Below are 19,986 nucleotides of genomic sequence, written 5' to 3'. Positions count from 1 at the left end.
CCCCCAGTTTTTGCCAACTGTAAAGTTTGGTGGATGATGATGGTTTGGGTTAGTCCCTTTAGTTACAGTGAAGGGAAATTTTAATGCCACAGCATACAGTAACATTCTATGCGATTCTGTGCTTCCAACTTTGTGGCAACAGTTTGGGAAAGGCCCTTTCTTAATTCAGCATGACAAGTCCCCCGTGCACAAAGCGAGGTCCTTACAGAAATGAAATGCCAACTGCGAGCCAGTGTATTTAATGAAATAAGTTTGGACATTCATTTTTATTGTGTCTGCTTTGAGGCTAGCAAATACATAACCAAATGCATAACAAAAAGCAGGCCAGACTCTATAGATTAAAAACCCGGCAGTCAAATATTGATGGTTCAGCCAAGGCCGTCTGTTCTAAGTACTTGCAGGGAGTGACGGCTGTGTGACGTGTGGACCTATGTCATCAGTGATTATCAGTGAGCATGAGGCTAAAGTCCAGGGCTCCATATAGGGTTGATGACCACTGGTTTGGCTCTGTTTATATGTACTGTACAAATAGTATATTTTTTTACAATGTGTACTTGTTTTGTAGACGCATGTCACTGATAGTGTGATGATTTTAGTTTTACCACTGCTGCAGTTTCAAAGTGTTGTGGACTTGCTGATAGTTTATCAGTAACATGTCATTAATGATAGGCAACATTTAAAAACTGAATGTAGAACCATGTGTCTGAACCAATCCCTAAATATATGCATACTAGTGTTAGAACATAGTCAGTGATATATTTTAAAGATTTTTATTATAAATATGACAGAATTTCTAAAAATATATTAAAACAGGAAAAATACAGTTACAAAAAAAATATTAACAAAGTTATTCATGTATAACATATTCTTAGAACGCACTGTAAAGCAGGCCACTAAAGTCCCTGAGAGAGCTTATGGGCTCTTTCTCCTGGATTTGATTTGGCTTTATCTCGTTTCAAAACAGGAACATTAACTTTCTGGACTCCTGAGTTCGCAACTGAACTAATTATAAATGATCAGTTTTGATACAATCAAACCACAGTGTCTAAAGTGCCACTGAGTAATTCACTGGATAATCCTTTCATTATAGTGTTCACACTGTGTGTAGATAAGAAAATAAGACCTTTACAGTGGGTGACTGGATGAAAGTAGGTTAGACAAAGACCACAATGGCTTGTTGATCGCTTGGGCAGTTTGGGAAGAAAGTCAATGCATGGAATGATTAAGGATTACAGCACGGTTCAATTCTGGAGTCATATCCGAATACACGAGACTATGTGCATGTCGGCCGCCAACGACCTCACAAATACTTCTTGCTCTGTACGCTGCTCAGAGCTCCAGACACGCAGTAGGGGATGATGCTGACGGTTGCCAGGGGGACAGTGGCGCTCTTACAGAAAGACAGCAGGTAGAAGACAGCGGCAGTATGCGTGGGGGGCTTGAAGGAGTCAAAGAGGTGCAGCAGGAGCAGCGAGGTGACGATACATCCCGTCCTAAAGAGGGTGGTGCCGCTGATGTTCTTGCTCTCGGTGTAGAGGGGCGAGTGCAGGCCCAGGCCCAGGCCAAACAGTGTGCCCATGTTACGCAGGAGGCTGGCGAAGGGAGTGGAGTCCATGTGGACCCACTCGGCTCTCACACACCACTTCTGGGCTTTCTCCAGGGTCCATAGCAGGTCCACGCCTAGAGCCTTCAGCAGCACGTAGAAGCCCACAGCGATGGAGAGCAGAAAGAGGGTGGTGTAGAAGTACTTCTTCAGACTGGCTCCGTAGATCCACTGGGTTCTGTTGAACGCCTCGGCCACAACCATACCTGGAAATCAAATAGAAAATGTAATATTAACATCATGTAGTTGAACAATCTGCACATTTTGTGCCATATTTGTGAGGGTTGTTATAAGGGCTGGTATAAGGGCTTCATACTGACCTGTGATTACTCCACAGATGACTTGGTGGGGGAAGTGGGCAGCAATGAAGACTCTGGAGAGACACACACAGACCTGGACCGCCCAGAAGAACGCCCACAGAGTGCCCCGTAGATACCTGCCCAGACAAGGGGAGAGGGAGAGGAACCATCAGCAAATGCATCTTTAGGCATTTTGAAATCTGCCTGGCTGCTAAGAGACTGCATAATAAATCGTGAATACCAGTAAATGTGCAAATAAATATTATTCACAGCAGGGGAATTTGTTTTTCCTGTGTCACTAGAGGTGAATAGGCTTCTACTGATACATGTAATCATTTTAATTGACTGTTGCTTCCTTTGATTTGACAACAAAACCACTCGAACGGAATCTTTTGCACATCCCCTTCCCTTCGACTAACTGAAGTTAGTTTTCAGGGTAAATCATCAACTACAGTGCTGCACAGACAAATAGCATAAAACTGACAAGCTCTGAACGAAAAATGGCAAACAAGAACAAGATCATTGAGGACAAGAGGGGTTGAATGCTCTGGAACTTACAGGCCCTTGGAGGAAGATCCCATCTTATTCTTGGTCAGCATGATGGCTAGAATGGAGGTAACCAGTGTGTAGTAGACGCCTGCAGCTCCCATAGCGTGGCCAGAAGGACTGCCTACCAGGCACGCAGACAGAAAGGCATACTTCAGTCAATGGCCATAGCACTTTATTCAAGTAAAATTAAAATCCAACACAATTCTGTACAATATCGTAAACCATGAATATTCTCAACATCATTACTTATAAAACATTGGCTATTTTCACTGAATCATAGCATATCACTCCCATAAACTTATTTCGACAGTGAAGCGAAAACTTTTAATTTGGCTCTATACTCCAGCATTTTGGATTTTAGATCAAATGTTGAGGAAAATGTTGCCTATGAGGCGTCATATGAGGCAACAGCACAGAATGTGAACTTTAATATGAGGGTATTTTCATACATATTTGTTTTACCGTTTAGAAATTAAAGCATTTTGTTGAGTGACTCCTAAATTACGCAATACATTAATTACCATTCATTTCTATTGGGCACAACATAATCTAAAACACAACCAAAAACTGCAAATGCATCCAAAGAAATTGCAGTCACAAGCTTGATGTAGTCATTGTGAGCTAGAAATAAGCGACCAAATACAAAACCTTTGATTAGATACTTGTTGGATGCATTTGCAGTTTGTTTTGGTTGCGTTTCGGATTATGTTGTGCCCAATAGAAATGAATGGTAAATAATGTATTGTGTCATTTTGCGTAAAAATGTTTGTGAAGTGCTTTCAATAAAGTGGTTTCATTTCCAAATGCTAAAACAGCTATGTATGAAAATACTCTTAACAGTGAATTTGTCCAAATACTTATGACACTTTCAAATTGGGGGGGACTAGATACATAAAGTGCTTTCATTTCTAAATGGTAAAACAGATATGTATGAAAATACCCTCAAATAAAAGGTGACATTCTGTACTGTCACCTCATATGAAAAATCTAATCTCAAATCCAAAATGCTGGAGTATAAAGCCAAATGAAAAGTTGTAGCTTCACTTTCCAAATAAATACATAGGGGAGTGTATATTTCATGTCATAAGGCACTACGCTAGAAGAATATGAAAGTAAAGTGATGCTTCTTACCTGGGCCAGTTTCACAGGTCATTGGATACTGTTCAATGTGAGGTGCAGTGGTATTGCTGTAGTAAGGTGTTTCATGGACCCACCAATACGGCCTCTCGCCAAACAGAATCCTTAAGGAAGGAAAGCACAAGCCACTTAGAATTAAGATGAATGTGGGGAATTTCAGTCGGTTGCATTTTCTTTCAATTAAATTGACAGGGACTGTGCACATTTATCGACATGTCAATGTGCCAGATGTAGCCGAAGGGACACATTTGATCAAGTTCTGAATTGGTATCCCAGTAACCGTTTATTTGATGGGTACCAATGTAAATGACTTCATAACACATGCATAAACCACACAGAACACATTCATAGGCAGTACGACTCACCACTTGAAGACCAGGTTGAGCCAGTCGCCGATCACTGCCACCCAGATGAGCTTGATGCCCACTGACTCCCGCAGGTGGAACCAGAGGGGGAAGAAGATGAAGAAGGTGTTCCTGAGGTCAGCAGCCCAGGACACCCACAGGAACAAACCCTGGGCGTCCTTATAGTTGGTCTGAAGGTAATTAGTGGTGCTCACCCCATAGCCCTGCATGGCATCCATGACTGCCTCCATTTTCGAACTGTCCCTAGTGAATTGTCAGTCTAGAAAGCCAATGTGAGATGTGATGGGGTATGAGAGCACTGTATGCATGAGTCTGCCTGTTGTTTTTATACCCGAGGGTCCCACCACCCACAGGCATGTACCTGCCTGATCTTTGGACCTTGCACGTGTAATAAAACACAGCGGGGCAGGGGTGTTTGGGAGGGTTGTACTAAGGATAGAGGCCATACAAATAAGTACAAAGGACAGGTCAAAACAATAGTCAATCAGTGTCTCTGTGTCTCTCACCCTGAAATGGAGCCAAAAATACTTCATTTATGATTGACCGGTAGAATTAAAAACCCAACAAATAGCCTCCACAATACAATTTGTGGCAAAACAAGCCAAGCAAGGGGATGCGTGGAAAACATGCATTGCATTCACTTTTCTCTATTGAAATTAAAACCCAATGTTTTACTACACTACAGTCTGCTTTATGTGTAATACAGTAAGATGTCCTTGTAAGACCATGTAATGGATAAGATAGGGACTAAAACAGTCACACAAATGCACAGACTTCCCTAAGCCCACTTTTTGGCCAGTTTTAAACAACACATTTAAAAAAATAAGAAACAAAACATTTGAATTACAAAAAGGCAAATATATATATATATATACACACACACACACACAATACGCTAAATACGCCCATCCTTCGACAACTTGCAGACCATAATCTGTCTGTTATATAATACATTTCTGACGACTTTGTGAAATTTGAGTCTGGCCAGAATCCTGCAGCTAGCCCATCTGGTCGGTTACATAAAGGAATCAATCATTAAATGGTTTTGGACTTACTCAGGAGATGCTGAGAAGATAACTTACCAATAACACTAGGTCCTAGATATGGTACTCACTGTACTGTAAATAAGTCCGATAAGGCAACCCCCAAGCCAGGGTTTTATCTGGGAAGGAAATAGCCAATGAACTGACATCATTATAGCAGGTCACAAAGTCAATAGTGAATTTTCAATGGATTGAGTTCCATTCATTTCACATGCCAATGATGGATGTGGTTGAAGTAGTGAGACATAGATAGGTCAATCAATTTTCATTGGACTACTTGAAGTGTTCTTGCTACAATCCTCACCAAGAGACGTATAGTCCTGAAGTGGAAAAACGTTCACTCACCATTGCACAGTCAGTAATAAAGTAGCTCTCCATTGCTGCTGTCCTATGTACATAGACATGGAACACTGGCCACTTTTAATAATGTTGACTTACTGTTTTGAATGCATATCAATGCGTATCACTCCAGAGCAGACCACCTCTGTTTACCGCTTTTGGGAGCAGGAGCTCCATGGAGGGGTGTAGGCTCAGTGGCGGACTTACCATTAGGCAACCATATATAGCATGAACATGGCATAAGTCAAGGCAAAATGTGTAGAATATCTGGGAAATTAGCTTTAAAACTGCAACATTTTCTCTACTCATAGCAAAATGTGTAGAATTGCTGGAAATGTACTTTAAAATTATATATATTTTCTTTAAATCTCCACAGCCAGTCAAATGTTTTGCCCACAAGGTGGGGTAGGGTTAACCAAATATCACTTAGGCCAGGGGCCTCAGACTGGCCTCCAAATCACCAAGTCTGCCCATGTGTAGGCTAAAGGTTACAGAGTGTGTCTGCAACAACCTCCTGGAAGCAAACAAATGCCCTAACCTTGAATAAAGTCCAGTGGGAACAACAGACTGCATGACAGTCCTGGAGCTCAAGAGGACCACTCCTGACCATTCTCCAATCCTCGCCCAGCTTTGGTGTACCTTCCCTTGGGACTGATCTGGATCCACACCACAGTCATGGATCTTTTCCACAGCTGGGGGGTGGAAGTGGCCATCCATCTGCAGACCCAGTATGGGCATTATGAGGGCTGGTTTAGCCTAGCCTCTACAGTGGCTGACCTGCATACCACCTTCTTTTGTTTCTTCCCAGTCTGGTTCCATCTGCGCAGGGACGTGGGTGTAAAGCTCATCTGGGTGGCTGTCATTGGGGACTGGCTCAACCTGGTCATGAAGTGGTAAGGAACGGATTAAATTGGTTTTCTGTCATTTGTTTTTCATGGATTTTGGTACACATTGCGATTTAGTACACATTAACAAAAATGTACTCTGACTTGAACATAATTTAAAACTGAAATTGTCATTATATATTACAAAGTCGGGAATTTCAAAGAGTTGAATGATGTTCCCTCTCCATGGCAGGGTTCTATTTGGAGAGAGACCCTATTGGTGGGTCCATGATACCCGCTTCTATGGGACAGATCCAGCCCCTGCCTTAAAACAATTCCCCATCACCTGTGAAACTGGACCAGGTAGGCAATGCCATAGATAGATGTGTGCCAGAGTCTAGCATGATTATCACTCAATACACCTCAAGATATTAGCAGTTTTGGCAAGTGGAAGCATTATTCAAATCAAATGGGGGGGGGTATGCCCTACCCTTATGGTCAGACGCCGAGCAGTTGCCATACCAGGCGGTGATGCAACCGGTCAGGATGATCTCGAAGGTGCAGATGTAGAACTTTTTGAGGATCTGAGGACCAATGTAGAATCTTTTCAGTCTCCTGAGGGGGAAAAGGTGTTTTTATGCCCTCTTCACAACTGTCTTGGTGTGTTTGGACCGTGATAGTTCGTTAGTGATGTGGACACCAAGGAACTTGAAACTCTCGACCCACTCCACTTCAGCCTCGTCGATGTTAATGAGGGCCTGTTCGGCCCTGCTTTTCCTATAGTCCACAATCAGCTCCATTGTCTTGCTGACAATGTTGTCATGGCATCACACTTACAGGTCTCTAACCTCCTCCCTTTAGGCTGTCTCATCATTGTTGGTGATCAAGCCTAACACTGTTGTGTCGTCAGCAAACTTAATGATGGTTTTGGAGTCGTGTTTGGCCACGTAGTTGTGGGTGAACAGGGAATACAGGAGGGGACTAAGCATGCACCCCTGAGGGGCCCTAGTGTGGAGGATCAGCGTGGCAGATGTGTTGTTGCCTACTCTTACCACCTGGGGAAGGCCCATCAGGAAGTCCAGGATCCAGAAGCGCTGCTTCTGGATGAGCATTTTCTTGTTTGCTTATGGCAGTATACAGCTCGTTGAGTGCGGTCTTAGTGCCAGCATCGGATTGTGGTGGTAAATAGACGGCTATGAATAATATAGATGAGAACTCTCTTGGTAGATAGTGTGGTCTACAGCTTATCATGAGGTTTCTACCTTTGGCGATCAATACCTCGAGACTTCTTCAATTATTAGACATCACGCACCAGCAGTTAGTGACAAATAGAGTCACACCCCTGCCCCTCGTCTTACCAAACGTAGATGCTCTGTCCTGCCGATGCACAGAGAAGCCAGCCAGCTCTATATTACCAGTGTCGTTGTTCAGCCACGTCTCGTGAAACATTAGATATTACAGTTTTTAGTGTCCCGTTGGTAGGATGGTCTCAATCGTAGATCGTCCAGTTTGTTTATCAATGATTGCACGTTGGCCAATAATCCGGAGGGAAGTGGTGGTTTACCTACTCATCTGCGAATTCTTACAAGGCATTATTTGCTTGGCCTGTATGTCATAAATGACTGATACCAGTACTATAGGGCCATAACGCCTTTGCACTTATCGATTCCCATTCCGCAGGGTAAATACATAAGAGAATAATCTTATCTGGAAAGGAATTCAGTGGGTAGTGTAGTGTGTAATTGTTGTTTAGCTAATTGCATCTTCATGGTGTGTGTCCACTGTCTAAATAAGACAACCAAACAGGGATGGGAAAGAGGTGTAATGTGATGATGGGAAAATAATGCAGACAATAGCTGCTGAACAAAGGGACTTTGCCCAGATGTTCATCATATCCCTGGTAGCCAGATATGTGTGTGCTTTAGCCAATGCTTATATCCAAAATGGTTCATGAAGCCAAAGTGTGCTGTTTTTAATAGGAAGCCCTTCGGGTCATGCCATGGGCTCGTCTGGGGTGTGGTACGTGATGATAACAGCTGTCTTCTCAGTGGCAACAGAAAGATGGTTCCCACCTCTCCTGTACAGGTGGGTCAAAAGAGAAGTGGAGTCAATGGTGTTGTTACTGCTTATACCCAATGCAGTGCTTTCAGATCCACACAAATTGCCTAGGGGTTAGGACAGAGTTGGGAAAACTATGGCCTGCTAGCCGATGTTATGCGTCAAACATCTGAAACTACTGTAGATAGAAAGTATGTAGAAATGTTGGACTTATATATTTTCAATTAACTGCCCTTTTTCTGGACCTCAAATAGATTTTTTGGAGGACAAATCTGTAAACAAAAACTTGGTTAGGGGGTAGGATCTATTGTTGTTTTGGAGCAGGGCCTTAGTGTCTTGTTCTTCCCCAGGTTCTTGCAGGTGGGGCTCTGGATGCTGCTGTGTACAGTAGAGCTGCTGGTGTGCATGTCCAGAGTCTACATGGCTGCCCACTTCCCGCACCAGGTCATCAGTGGGGTCATCACAGGTCAGAGAACCAGGGCTTGACCGAGATTTCAAGATGCAGCTTGTACCCCTAGCAGGTTGTGCTAACCTGAATCGTACTGTGCAGGCTTGGTTATTTTCCTTTCACGTTGTCGTCCTTTCCAGGAACTGTGGTGAATGCGCAACCAGGCCGGCACAGTACAGCTCGGATTGGCTTGGTTTGGATCAGCAAGTACACTGTAAAATAATCCTGTTGTTTTTACTGACAGACTGTAAACTTTACAGTAATGTACTGTTAAACCCAAGTTTCTTTGGAAATTACAGAAATGTACTGTTAAACCCAAGTTTCTTTGAAATTTACAGTAACATACTGTAACTTTTACAGTAAATATTTTACAATACCTTTACAGCAATGTGCTATTAAACCAAAGTTTCTTCCGGATTCATGGTAAAATACTAAAACTTGTATTTTACAGTTACTGGCTACCAGTAAATTACCATAAAACAACTAGATTTTTCTTTACAGTGTAAGAGGGGTATCGGGTTTTGATTTTGTTCTAAAATGTTCTTGTCTATATCCATGGCAGGTATCATGGTGGCTGAGGCCTTCTCCAGAGTGCAGTGGATCTATGGAGCCAGTCTGAAGAAGTACTTCTACACCACCCTCTTTCTGCTCACCTTTGCTGTGGGCTTCTACGAGCTACTGAAAGCTATAGGCGTGGACCTGCTGTGGTCCCTGGAGAAAGCCCAGAAGTGGTGTGTGAGAGCCGAGTGGGTCTACATGGACTCCACTCCTTTCGCCAGCCTCCTGCGCAATATGGGCACCCTGTTTGGCCTGGGCCTGGGCCTGCACTCACCCCTCTACACCGAGAACAAGAACAGCAGCATCCCCTTCAGGGTGGGGTGTATCACTGTCTCTTTATTGTTGCTACAGATTTTGGATGGCTTGACGTTCTCCTCGAAAGACCAGGCAGTGTTCTATGTGTTGTCATTTAGTAAGAGTGCTGCTGCTCTCTTCATTCCCACAGCTCTGGTTCCCGGAGGACTCTCCTGGATCTTCCCAGGTAGTGGGGCGGCTAAGCTGAAATTTTCATAACAACAGTTCACTTTATGATAAAAGCACCAAATTTTGCAGAGGTAGATTTATGTACCCTGAAATTATTTACATATCAGGCCATGGCAGCCATCTTACAAAATGGCCACTGAAAGTAACAACATTTTACAATTCAGAAGTAGTGTTTTGATATAACTGCACCAAATGTGTTACAGAGGTAGATGTATGTACCCTGAAAATAATTACAGTATATATGGAGCCCCCACAGATTTGGCCCCTGGGGCCACAGCAGACATTTTACCAAATGCCAACATATTGTAATACTGTTTAACAATTCGGAATGACTGTTTTGTGATAACAGCACCAAATATGCTACATAGGTACATTGATGTACCCCGAAAGGATTAAGAAATGGAAACCCCACAGATTTGGCCCCTGGGGGCCTCTACGGGGCCATGTCAGTCATTTTACAAAATCGCAACATATTGTAAAATTGTTTTACAATGCAGAAGGACTGTTTTGAGATAACAGCACCACATTTAGTACAGAGGTAGATAGTACAGAGGTACAGTGCTTTCAGACAGTATTCATACACCTTGATTTCTTCCACATATTGTTGTTTCAGCCTAAATTGAAAATGGATTACATGTATTTATTTTTCTAACACACAATACCTCATAATGACAAAGTGAAAACATATTTTTTGTAAATGTTTGCCAATGTATATTTAGGCTTGCCATAACAAAGGGGTTGACCTCAAGACCATGTGGTATTGTGTGTAGGCTAGTGACCAAAAATCTCAATTTAATCCATTTTAAATTCAGTCTTTCACAAAATGTTTTGGGAAAAATGTCAAGGGGTGTGAGTACTTCCCGAAGGCACTGCATGTCAGGGATGTGCAACTATGATGGGGGTCTGGAGTCATTATGAGGGGCTGCAGTGGCTCGTGGGTCTGCGTACCCACACATCCACACTGTGGCGGAGAGAAGATTTTGCAGTTGTAGAGCGCATTTCAAGCAATTCTAAACATTTTGCCATAGGGTGGAGGCAAATGTTTGCAGTTTTTAATTTGATGACTTATGATCAATGGGCCTCACCCTGGTCGGTAATTGCTTACTACAAGTTCAGATAGCTAGACTAATTTAGCTAGACTAATTTACCAATGACATGAGCTAATTAAGAAACTGCTGATGCACAACTAAATTCCAAAATTGAACCTTGTATTGTATTATTCTAACTCTTAGTTGAGACACTGACCGAGTCCCCCCCCCACCCTGATTTTAAATTGGTCCACGGGCCGTATGCATCCCGCGGGCCACCAGTTGCCTATCCCTGTAGATGCTGCAGTGTAACTTCTGATGGAATCCTATACATTCAAGACTTATAGATGGATATGGTTATGCACAGGTGGTGAATATGATCATGCATCTAAAAAGTTTGTAATATGGCAGGTAACCTGGTTGATTTGAAGAAGTTAAAGTGTTTGACAATTTTTGTGTTTTGTATTTACTAGATATTGTGAACAAGTTTGCAGAGATGAATTAGTGAGTAAAATCAGACAGAGGTGTTTATACTTTTGAGTTTGATTGTTCTTCCGAGAAAGATTTGGTCCAGCTTTTCTTCTCTGTGTCTTGTTTTTCCAAAATGCCAATGCTGATTAATTTTCACCAGAGACAGACATTAAACATTAACTACTAGGCCATCATTCCTCAGCTCAATGCAAAGCAACACTTGTTCTCTGTACCTCATGGCCACTGATGTTGGGTGTTTTGGGCATGGCGGTTCAAAGAGCAGTACTTTTTTGTGTGCACCACGTGCATCTGTGTATTAGTGGTACATACCCATTATACTGTTTCAAACAAACATACCAGCAATAATCAATAAAGACAGGACTTTACTATGCATTACTATGCTTTACTATGTCACACAAAATCACCTTAACTTGACCCCAGTATCAAGTCGGTGACAATCCAGCCTCAGAGACTAGTATTGTGGCGGACATGCATATTTCCTATGGTGACATAATACTGTACATCCATCCATCCATCCTAGGGTTGCAAAGTTACTGGAATATTCTGTAATTCTATGGTAACTGGTCATTTATACATTAATAACTTTAAAAAAAAATATATATTCATACCTTATTGTTTATATCTGTCGCCATAGTATCCATGAGTTATAGTGGATGCTCTCGTGCATGCTTCAGTGTTGCTTGTATCGAAGCGAGCATAAAAGGCATTTAGCTCATCTAGTAGGCTCACATCTGGGTTTCGCTTTGTAGTCTTAATTCTGTAGACGTTTTGGTTGTTTGATGATTCGTCTGAGGGCATAGCGGGATTTCTTATAAGCGTCCGGATTAGTTTCCCGCTCCTTGAAAGTGGCAGCTCTAGCCTTCAGCTTGATGCGGATGTTGCCTGTAATCCATGGCTTCTGGTTGGGATATGCATGTACAGTCACTGTGGGGATGATGTCATCGATGTGTATTTCTCAATGCCATTGGATGAATCCCGGAACATATTTCAGTCTTTGCTAGCAAAACAGTCCTGTAGTGTAGCATCCGCGTCATCTGACCACTTCCGTTTTGAGCGAGTCACTGGTACTTCCTGCTTTAGTTTTTGCTTGTAAGCAGGAGGATATAATTATGGTCAGATTTGCCAAATGGAAGACGGGGGAGAGCGGTGTATGCATCTCTCTGTGTGGAGTAAAGGTGGTCTATGATTTTTTCCCCCCCCTGGTTGCACATGTGATATGCTGGTAAAAATGTGGTCATAAGCGGTCTTCGTGCCAGCTTAATTTTGTGGTGGTAAATAGACGGCTACAAGTAATACAGATGAGAACTCTTTTGGTAGATAATGTGGTCTGTATCTTATCATAAAGGTACTCTAGCTCAGGCGAGCAATACCGCGAGACTTCTTTAATATTAGACATTGCACAGCAGCTGTTATTACCGGAGGTAGCGTCTCTGTTTTGCTGGTGCATGGAAAATCCCTCTAGCTCTATGTTGTCCGTATCTTCGTTCAGCCACGTCTCGGTGAAACATAAGATGTTACAGTTTTTAATGTCCCCTTGGTAGGATAATCTTAATAGTAGGTCATCAACTTTATTTTCCATTGATTGCATGTTAGTAAGAAGAATGGAAGGCATTGGGAGTTTACTCGCTCGCCTCCGGATTCTCAGAAGGATCCCTGATCTGCGTCCACTGTTCCGGCATCTTTTCTTCACACGAAAGGTATGGATCTGGGCCTGTTCCAGTGAAAGCAGGATATCCTTCTCGTCGGACTCGTTAAATTAAAACGTTTCTTCCAGTCCACGGTGAGTAATAGCTTTTCTGATGTCCAGAAGTTATTTTGGGTCATAAGAGATGGTAGCAGCAACAATATGTACACAATAAGTTCAAAAAATAAATTACAATTACAATTACAAAATGCCAAAAAAATAACAAAATTGCACAATTGGTTGGGAGAATGTAAAACGTGTTCTTCGGCACCATCTTTTACATTTTAGTACATTTGAATAAATTACTCAAAATGTACTAAGTATAATATATTATACTTCTAAATATTATATTACCAGAAAGTAGGCTATTTGATTGACAAAGATTATTACTTCTGTAACAAATAAAAAATGCAAACAACTATTCAGAGACTATTTCAAAATGTTGATAGCCTCCCTCAATAAGATTTATTACAGCCTGACACAAAATGTAGAAATAACAGCCTACTTTGACAACAACTCAGTGAATTGGATGTGGTGGCAGACAGGTTGGTATTAAACACCAGGTCTGAAGAAAAATAACTCCTACCACTTTTAAAAACAACTCCAAAACCCCTGCTACTGTCACTTTAGGCCCAGTCTGTGTAGTACAAGGGTGACCGATGGGACTTCGGGCAGATGCAGTCCATGGAAACGTAGGGTCCTCTCTCAGGTGTGCTCTTCCTCCCCCTCCCCCTCTGCTTCCTCCTGTACATGTTCCTCTCCCCCTACTTTTCCGCTCTCCGTCCACTCCTCATCTCTAACTTCTCTTCCTCCTTGCCTTCTGCTGCTGACCCCTGACTCTCCACATCACTTCCCTCGCTATCACTGACAGAGGTAGAAGGAGAGAAAGGGAGGGGAGTGGGGGCAGAGTAACAAATAGGATACAATTGTGGTTAGGAACATAATCTCTCTCTCTTCCTTCATCTCTTTTTCTCAACCATACACATACTCTCTTCCTAATAATCACCTATTAGGGGTTTCTATAATAAATTGTGTTATGCAGTAACATGTCTCCTAATCCACACACACACACACACACACACACACACACACACACACACACACACACACACACACAGTAAACCTTATACAGTATCATCATGACGCTACACAGCACTTTCAATCAATCCAAATAATTTTATGAAGTACTTAGTGGACAGATTATTTCTCAGATCATGGTGTGCATATGCATGTCAGATTGATGGATAATTCAACATGATAGAGTACACAAAAATACACTCATGAATATGTTCATAGACAGGTCAGATTATAACCATAAAGGCTATACAGGGTACACACTTCAAACCCCATGGTCAGATTACTTTTCATAGATTGTAAGAAGTCAAAATATGTGGCACAACAGTTTACAGATTCAACACATCAACTATTGTTTATTTATTTAGGATGTTGAAAGTAAAAGATGACACTGCAATTTAGCCAAACATGTTTAGAATAATTCTTCATCTACTTCGATGGGCATAGTTAGCTGATTGTCTTTGTAGGGAGGGAGGGAGACGATCAAGTGACAGCATCGCGAACGAAGCACTGTCATGTCGTAACTATCCTTAATGCGATGACGGCTATTTATGAATTTTGCGACATTCAGAATGAGATTTAAGGTAACAATTAGCAAATGATTGATGGATGACGGCTATGATATTTAGATATTCTGATCGATATTTGAGTTAATTTGGTACAAACGTCTCGACAGTACAATGTTGCTTCCAACTCTCGTTTTGTTGCCTGACAGACTACTAACGTAAACTCACTCACTTTTGTACATCGCCTTGGTCCGTACAATTGACCTTATTTTAGCGCCCCAAAAACATAATACTTCCAGATCAACTGTAATGTCAAAAACATTGTAAAGCACAATTTCTACCCTTTCCCACAGAATCAATTACATGACCTAAACGCTTCCCGTTTCTGCATAATTCAAGAAGGCAATGAGCCCCGTCCGGTCTTTTTAAAAATGGCGGGTGGGGAAGCGAAACTAATGCGTGATAGTGAGGAGAGATGTTGTGTGGGAAAATTGCTTTTTTTTTCACTCGATCTGTCCAACTTATCGCCTCTAAAATGAAAATAAAACACTATAAAGAGTTTATATAAAGTGTCAATACATACCTATTTGAAGGTTTGTGTCGAATATGAATTGGGTTTTTAGGGCGGTGCTAAAGTGATCTTCAGAAGTAAACATTGGCTTTGAGAATGATGATCGCTGGCTGTGATGACGAAAAAAATGACTAGGCACTGTCCATTTCTTGTTTTTAAACAATGAGATAAGTGCTACATCTGGTGGAGAGAGATTGTAAAACAGAAATAGTTGCTTTACGTTACGGCATGACACGTCACGATGTAACCGAGGGTCCGTTTTTTCTCCAATACCATAGAGTCATTACCATGTCGATCAACGCTTGAATAGAAATGTAGTTCACACCCCAGATTTTGACGTCAACACAGTTTTGTTGCTAGATTTAGCAACTTTTCAGACTACTCTGGCAACTTATTTTTCAAACAGCACACCTAGCAACACATTTAGTTACTTAATATTTTTTTTTTAAATTACTTTTAGCAACTTTTGAAAAGTGACTCAAATGCTAAAATGCACGCATGACTGCAGCTGCAGTAGTAGGGGTTTGACAAGCCAAACCCAATGAATACAGTTGATCGCGAATGTTTGATCTTGAACAAAACTTACATCAATCAACATGTCTCAATAAAAATTATACAACCAGAAGAACAGAAGAGTGGGCGTCTGTACCTGAACAAATGTCAAATCATATTTTTCGCTGAGATGGCCAGTCAATTTGAGTAACGTTGTTGTGTATTCTACGTAATGACGCAGTTTTACGCTATCGCGCAATGACATCACAACGTAATTTAGCAACTTTTAGCAACAAATCAACCTGCCTCCAGCAACATACCCTGAAAATGTGTTGGCAACACTGGTTGCTACAGTCCCATTAGTTTTCTTTGCAGCTTCGTTTGAATGTTGCGGTTGCGCACATTTGTACGGAATGGGGTGAGTTTACGTTACAGTCTGCCAATGTTAGCTAATTAGTCACGAAGCTGGGACAGTTTCCATCGGTAGAAACAGGACAAAACAAGCAGCTTGTCGCTGGTTATGTAAACACATATCACTACAACTCAATACCATATCAAATCAAATCAAATTTTATTTGTCACATACACATGGTTAGCAGATGTTAATGCGAGTGTAGCGAAATGCTTGTGCTTCTAGTTCCGACAATGCAGTAATAACGAGCAAGTAATCTAACTAACAATTCCAAAAAAAACTACTGTCATACACAGTGTAAGGGGATAAAGAATATGTACATAAGGATATATGAATGAGTGATGGTACAGAGCAGCATAGGCAAGATACAGTAGATGATATCGAGTACAGTATATACATATGAGATAAGTATGTAAACCAAGTGGCATAGTTAAAGTGGCTAGTGATACATGTATTACATAAGGATGCAGTCGATGATATAGAGTACAGTATCAACGTATGCATATGAGATGAACAATGTAGGGTAAGTAACATTATATAAGGTAGCATTGTTTAAAGTGGCTAGTGATATATTTACATCATTTCCCATCAATTCCCATGATTAAAGTGGCTGGAGTAGAGTCAGTGTCATTGACAGTGTGTTGGCAGTAGCCACTCAATGTTAGTGGTGGCTGTTTAACAGTCTGATGGCCTTGAGATAGAAGCTGTTTTTCAGTCTCTCGGTCCCAGCTTTGATGCACCTGTACTGACCTCGCCTTCTGGATGGCAGCGGGGTGAACAGGCAGTGGCTCGGGTGGTTGATGGTTGAAGTGTGATTCATCACTCCAGAGAACGTGTTTCTACTGCTCCAGTCCAATGGCTGCGAGCTTTACACCACTCCAGACGATTATAGGCATTGCACATGGTGATCTTAGTTTTGCGTGCGACTGCTCTGCCATGGAAACCAATTTAATGAAGCTTTCGACGAACAGTTCTTGTACGTTGCATCTAAAGGCAGTTTGGACCTTGGTAGTAAGTGTTAAATATGATTTTTACTTGCTACGCTCTTCAGCACTCAGAGGTCCTGTTCTGGAAGCTTGTGTGGCCTACCACTTCGCGGCTAAGCCGTTGTTGCTCCTAGACGTTTCCACTTAACAATACCAGTACTTACAGCTGACCGGGGCAGCTCTAGCAGGGCAGAAATTTGATGAACTGACTTGTTGCAAAGGTGGCACGTTGAAAGTCACTGAGCTCTTCAGTAAGGTCATCCTACTGCAAATGTTTGCCTGTGTGCTCGATTTTGTGTGCTCAATTTTATACACCTGTCCCCAACGGGTGTGGCATGAAATAGCCAAATCCACTAATTTGAAGGGTGTCCACATACTTTTGTGGAATTGTCCATAGGGCTCCGAGACAGGATTGTGTCGAGGCACAGATCTGGTGAAGGGTACCAAAATACTTCTGGAGCATTGAAGTTCCAAGAACACAGTGGCCTCCATCATTATTAAATGGAAGATGTTTGGAACCACCAAGACTTTTCCTAGAGCCCGGCCAAACTGAGAAATCGGGGGAGAAGGGCCTTGATCAGAGAGGTGACCAAGAACCTGATGGTCACTCTGACAGAGCTCCAGAGTTCCTTTATGGAGATGGGAGAACATTCCAGAAGGACAACTATCTCTGCAGCACTCCACCAATCAGGCCTTTATGGTAGTGGCCAGACGGAAAGCCACTCCTCAGTAAAAGGCACATGACAGCCCGTTTGGAGTTTGCCAAAAGGTACCTAAAGGACTCTCAGACCATGAGAAACAAGATTCTTTGGTCTGATGAAACCAAGATTGAACTCTCTGGAGAAAACCTGGCACCATCCCTACGGTGAAGCATGGTGGCAGCATCATGCTGTGGGGGTGTTTTTCAGTGGCAGGGACTGGGAGATTAGTCAGGGTGGAGGGAAAGATGAACGTAGCAAAGTACAGAGAGGTCCTTGATGAAAACCTGCTCCAGAACACTCAGGACCTCAGACTGGGGGCGAAGGTTCACAACGACCCTAAGCCCACAGTCAAGACAACGTAGGAGTGTCTTTGGGAACAAGTCTCTGAATGTCTTTGAGTGGCCTAGCTAGAGCCCGGACTTGAACCCGATCGAACAACTCTTAAGAGACCTAAAAATAGCAGCGTAGCGACGCTCCACATCCAACCTGATAGAGCTTGAGAGGACCTGTGGAGAACGGGAGAAACTCCCCAAATGCAGGTGTGCCAAGCTTATACTGTCTTACCTAAGACTCGAGGCTGTAATCACTGCCAAAAGGTGCTTCAGTAAAGGGTCTTACTTATAACATTTACATATCAGTTTATTTATTTTTATACATTTGCAAAAATTTCTAAAAACCTGTCTCTGCTTTGTCATCATGGGGTATTGTGTGTACATTGAATCGGAAAAAATCTATTTAATCCATTTGTCCAATTTACTTTTAGCCCCTAAAATTGGGGAGCTATGTATAAAAATGGTTGTAATTCCTATACGGTTCATACAATAATTTTCACAAAACCCTTAAAGTAAAGATGAAAGTCTAAAAGTAAAGCACATCTGGATTGTTTCCATTGTGGTGGTGTGCAGAGCCAAAATGATGCAAAACTGTGTCCCTGTCCAAATACTTATGGACCTGACTAAGTGATTTTTATTTATTTTAAAAAGTAAAATGACAGCATACCTTTCCGGTTTCTGGTTGATGACAACAGCCACGCGAATACACAACAGTTTGTTAGAAAGTACATTTTCCGACACTGATAATTTTAGAAAAACGTGGCCGTTCGCGGCCGCAATAGCAATTTAAAGAAAGGCCGTTGATGGCTCGATGGGTTCCAACGAGTTTTCAATGAAATAATTATATAAATCAACAGTGGCATTAACTTCAATTAACTTTGCAACACTTCTAATTATTTACTTTTTTTCACAACTGCCACCAATGTGGCGCGAAAACATTTACAACAAAGGCATTTTGACATGCAAAAATAAATAAAAGGCATGTAAAACATAAACACTGAGTATACAAAACATTAAGGACACCTGATCATGTGACATATTATTCTTGAAATAGAAGCCAGGTGTGTGTGCGAATTTACAATGATGATGGCATGAGGCTGAAACTTTATTTTCAACTTCGATTTTTGCACTACAGTTTTTTTTAAGAAACATTTATATTTTGTATGTAAGCTTCCGTTTGGAATGTATTCCTTTTTTCGACAGTGTGCAGTCGCGATCTTTTCCAGTATTCTTATTTTGACTCCTATGCACCTGGAACAGACACTATTCAGTAGTAAGGACCTTAAAAGAGCGCAGATGGCCTCATCATTAATATACATTGTTTGAAAGGTGGATTTAATTTCCTCTTGAAGAAAATTACCTGAAGAAAACATTGTCTGTAAAACCCATGTGAACTAATGCCAGACACATTTGTTCTTTGATCTGATGTACGGTAAAGAGACCTTTTCCAATAAAATAATCAAAACATAAGGTCCGTTACGTAAGTGATCAAGATGCAGTTCGGTCGAATCAGATGTGTGTTATTCTAAATGTAAATCATGATTGACTTTTGCACTGCTGGGGATGTTCATTTAACACCAGCCCTTACATGTACTATTTAGCGCCATCTACTGGGTGACAAGTGCATTGCTAAAACATGGGTTACGTCAATGGTATATGTGAGCAGAAGTGAGTGTATCGATGTCTAATATTGCATGATCCTTTTCACCCCTGAAGAACATCAAGCATGATGAAACATACTGTTTAAAAATGAAACTATTCCAAATGCCTTCTTACAATATTCTAATCAGTAAAATTAGTTAAACACCTTTCTGAAGTTAAACGCATTGTAGTTCATCTAACAAGGGCCCTTCCAATGTCTCTGACTTTCACTTAGGAACAGGTTTGTTTTTTCATGATCATGTTTTGTAAGTTACTTATCTTCATTTGCTTGTAAGTATTTTTTGTGTTGGAATTGTAAATTTGTATGATTGTGTGCGGGATGCCCTTGTAAAAAAAAAAA

At 41.6% G+C, this 19,986-nt stretch overlaps 2 protein-coding genes and 1 long non-coding RNA gene across 4 annotated transcripts; 1 reads left to right on the top strand and 2 right to left on the bottom strand.

The window, feature by feature from the left end:
• Window positions 1-271: 271 nt before the first annotated feature.
• Window positions 272-4,268, bottom strand: LOC112224176 (glucose-6-phosphatase catalytic subunit 1). Its single transcript, XM_024387540.2, has 5 exons — window positions 3,954-4,268; window positions 3,583-3,692; window positions 2,461-2,572; window positions 1,924-2,039; window positions 272-1,809 (listed from the first exon to the last, which is right to left on the bottom strand). The coding sequence occupies exons 1-5, from the start codon at window positions 4,181-4,183 to the stop codon at window positions 1,301-1,303; spliced, it is 1,077 nt and encodes a 358-aa protein (XP_024243308.1). The 5' UTR covers window positions 4,184-4,268; the 3' UTR covers window positions 272-1,300.
• Window positions 4,269-5,736: 1,468 nt separating this feature from the next.
• LOC112224175 (glucose-6-phosphatase catalytic subunit 1-like) lies at window positions 5,737-10,406 on the top strand. 2 transcript variants are annotated; one of them, XM_042305923.1, is made up of 5 exons: window positions 5,737-6,228; window positions 6,413-6,522; window positions 8,139-8,277; window positions 8,568-8,683; window positions 9,228-10,406. In XM_042305923.1, exons 1-5 carry the CDS (start codon window positions 6,011-6,013, stop codon window positions 9,734-9,736), a joined length of 1,092 nt encoding a protein of 363 aa, XP_042161857.1. In that variant the 5' UTR covers window positions 5,737-6,010; the 3' UTR covers window positions 9,737-10,406. The 2 variants fall into 2 exon arrangements, with proteins under 2 accessions (XP_042161857.1, XP_024243307.1); XM_024387539.2 differs by having other exon boundaries at window positions 5,753-6,228; window positions 8,139-8,244.
• A 2,931-nt stretch (window positions 10,407-13,337) lies between these two features.
• Window positions 13,338-15,180, bottom strand: LOC112224174. The gene is made up of 2 exons (XR_002949433.2): window positions 15,074-15,180; window positions 13,338-13,774 (listed from the first exon to the last, which is right to left on the bottom strand). It is a non-coding gene; the product is annotated as an uncharacterized LOC112224174 (long non-coding RNA).
• Window positions 15,181-19,986: the final 4,806 nt, after the last annotated feature.

This window comes from Oncorhynchus tshawytscha, linkage group LG25 (assembly GCF_018296145.1).
Source record: "Oncorhynchus tshawytscha isolate Ot180627B linkage group LG25, Otsh_v2.0, whole genome shotgun sequence".
In the NCBI taxonomy this organism is placed as follows: Eukaryota; Metazoa; Chordata; class Actinopteri; order Salmoniformes; family Salmonidae; genus Oncorhynchus; species Oncorhynchus tshawytscha.
The sequence above is the reverse complement of the archived record's forward strand: the minus strand, read 5'-3'. Positions and strand labels throughout refer to the sequence as shown.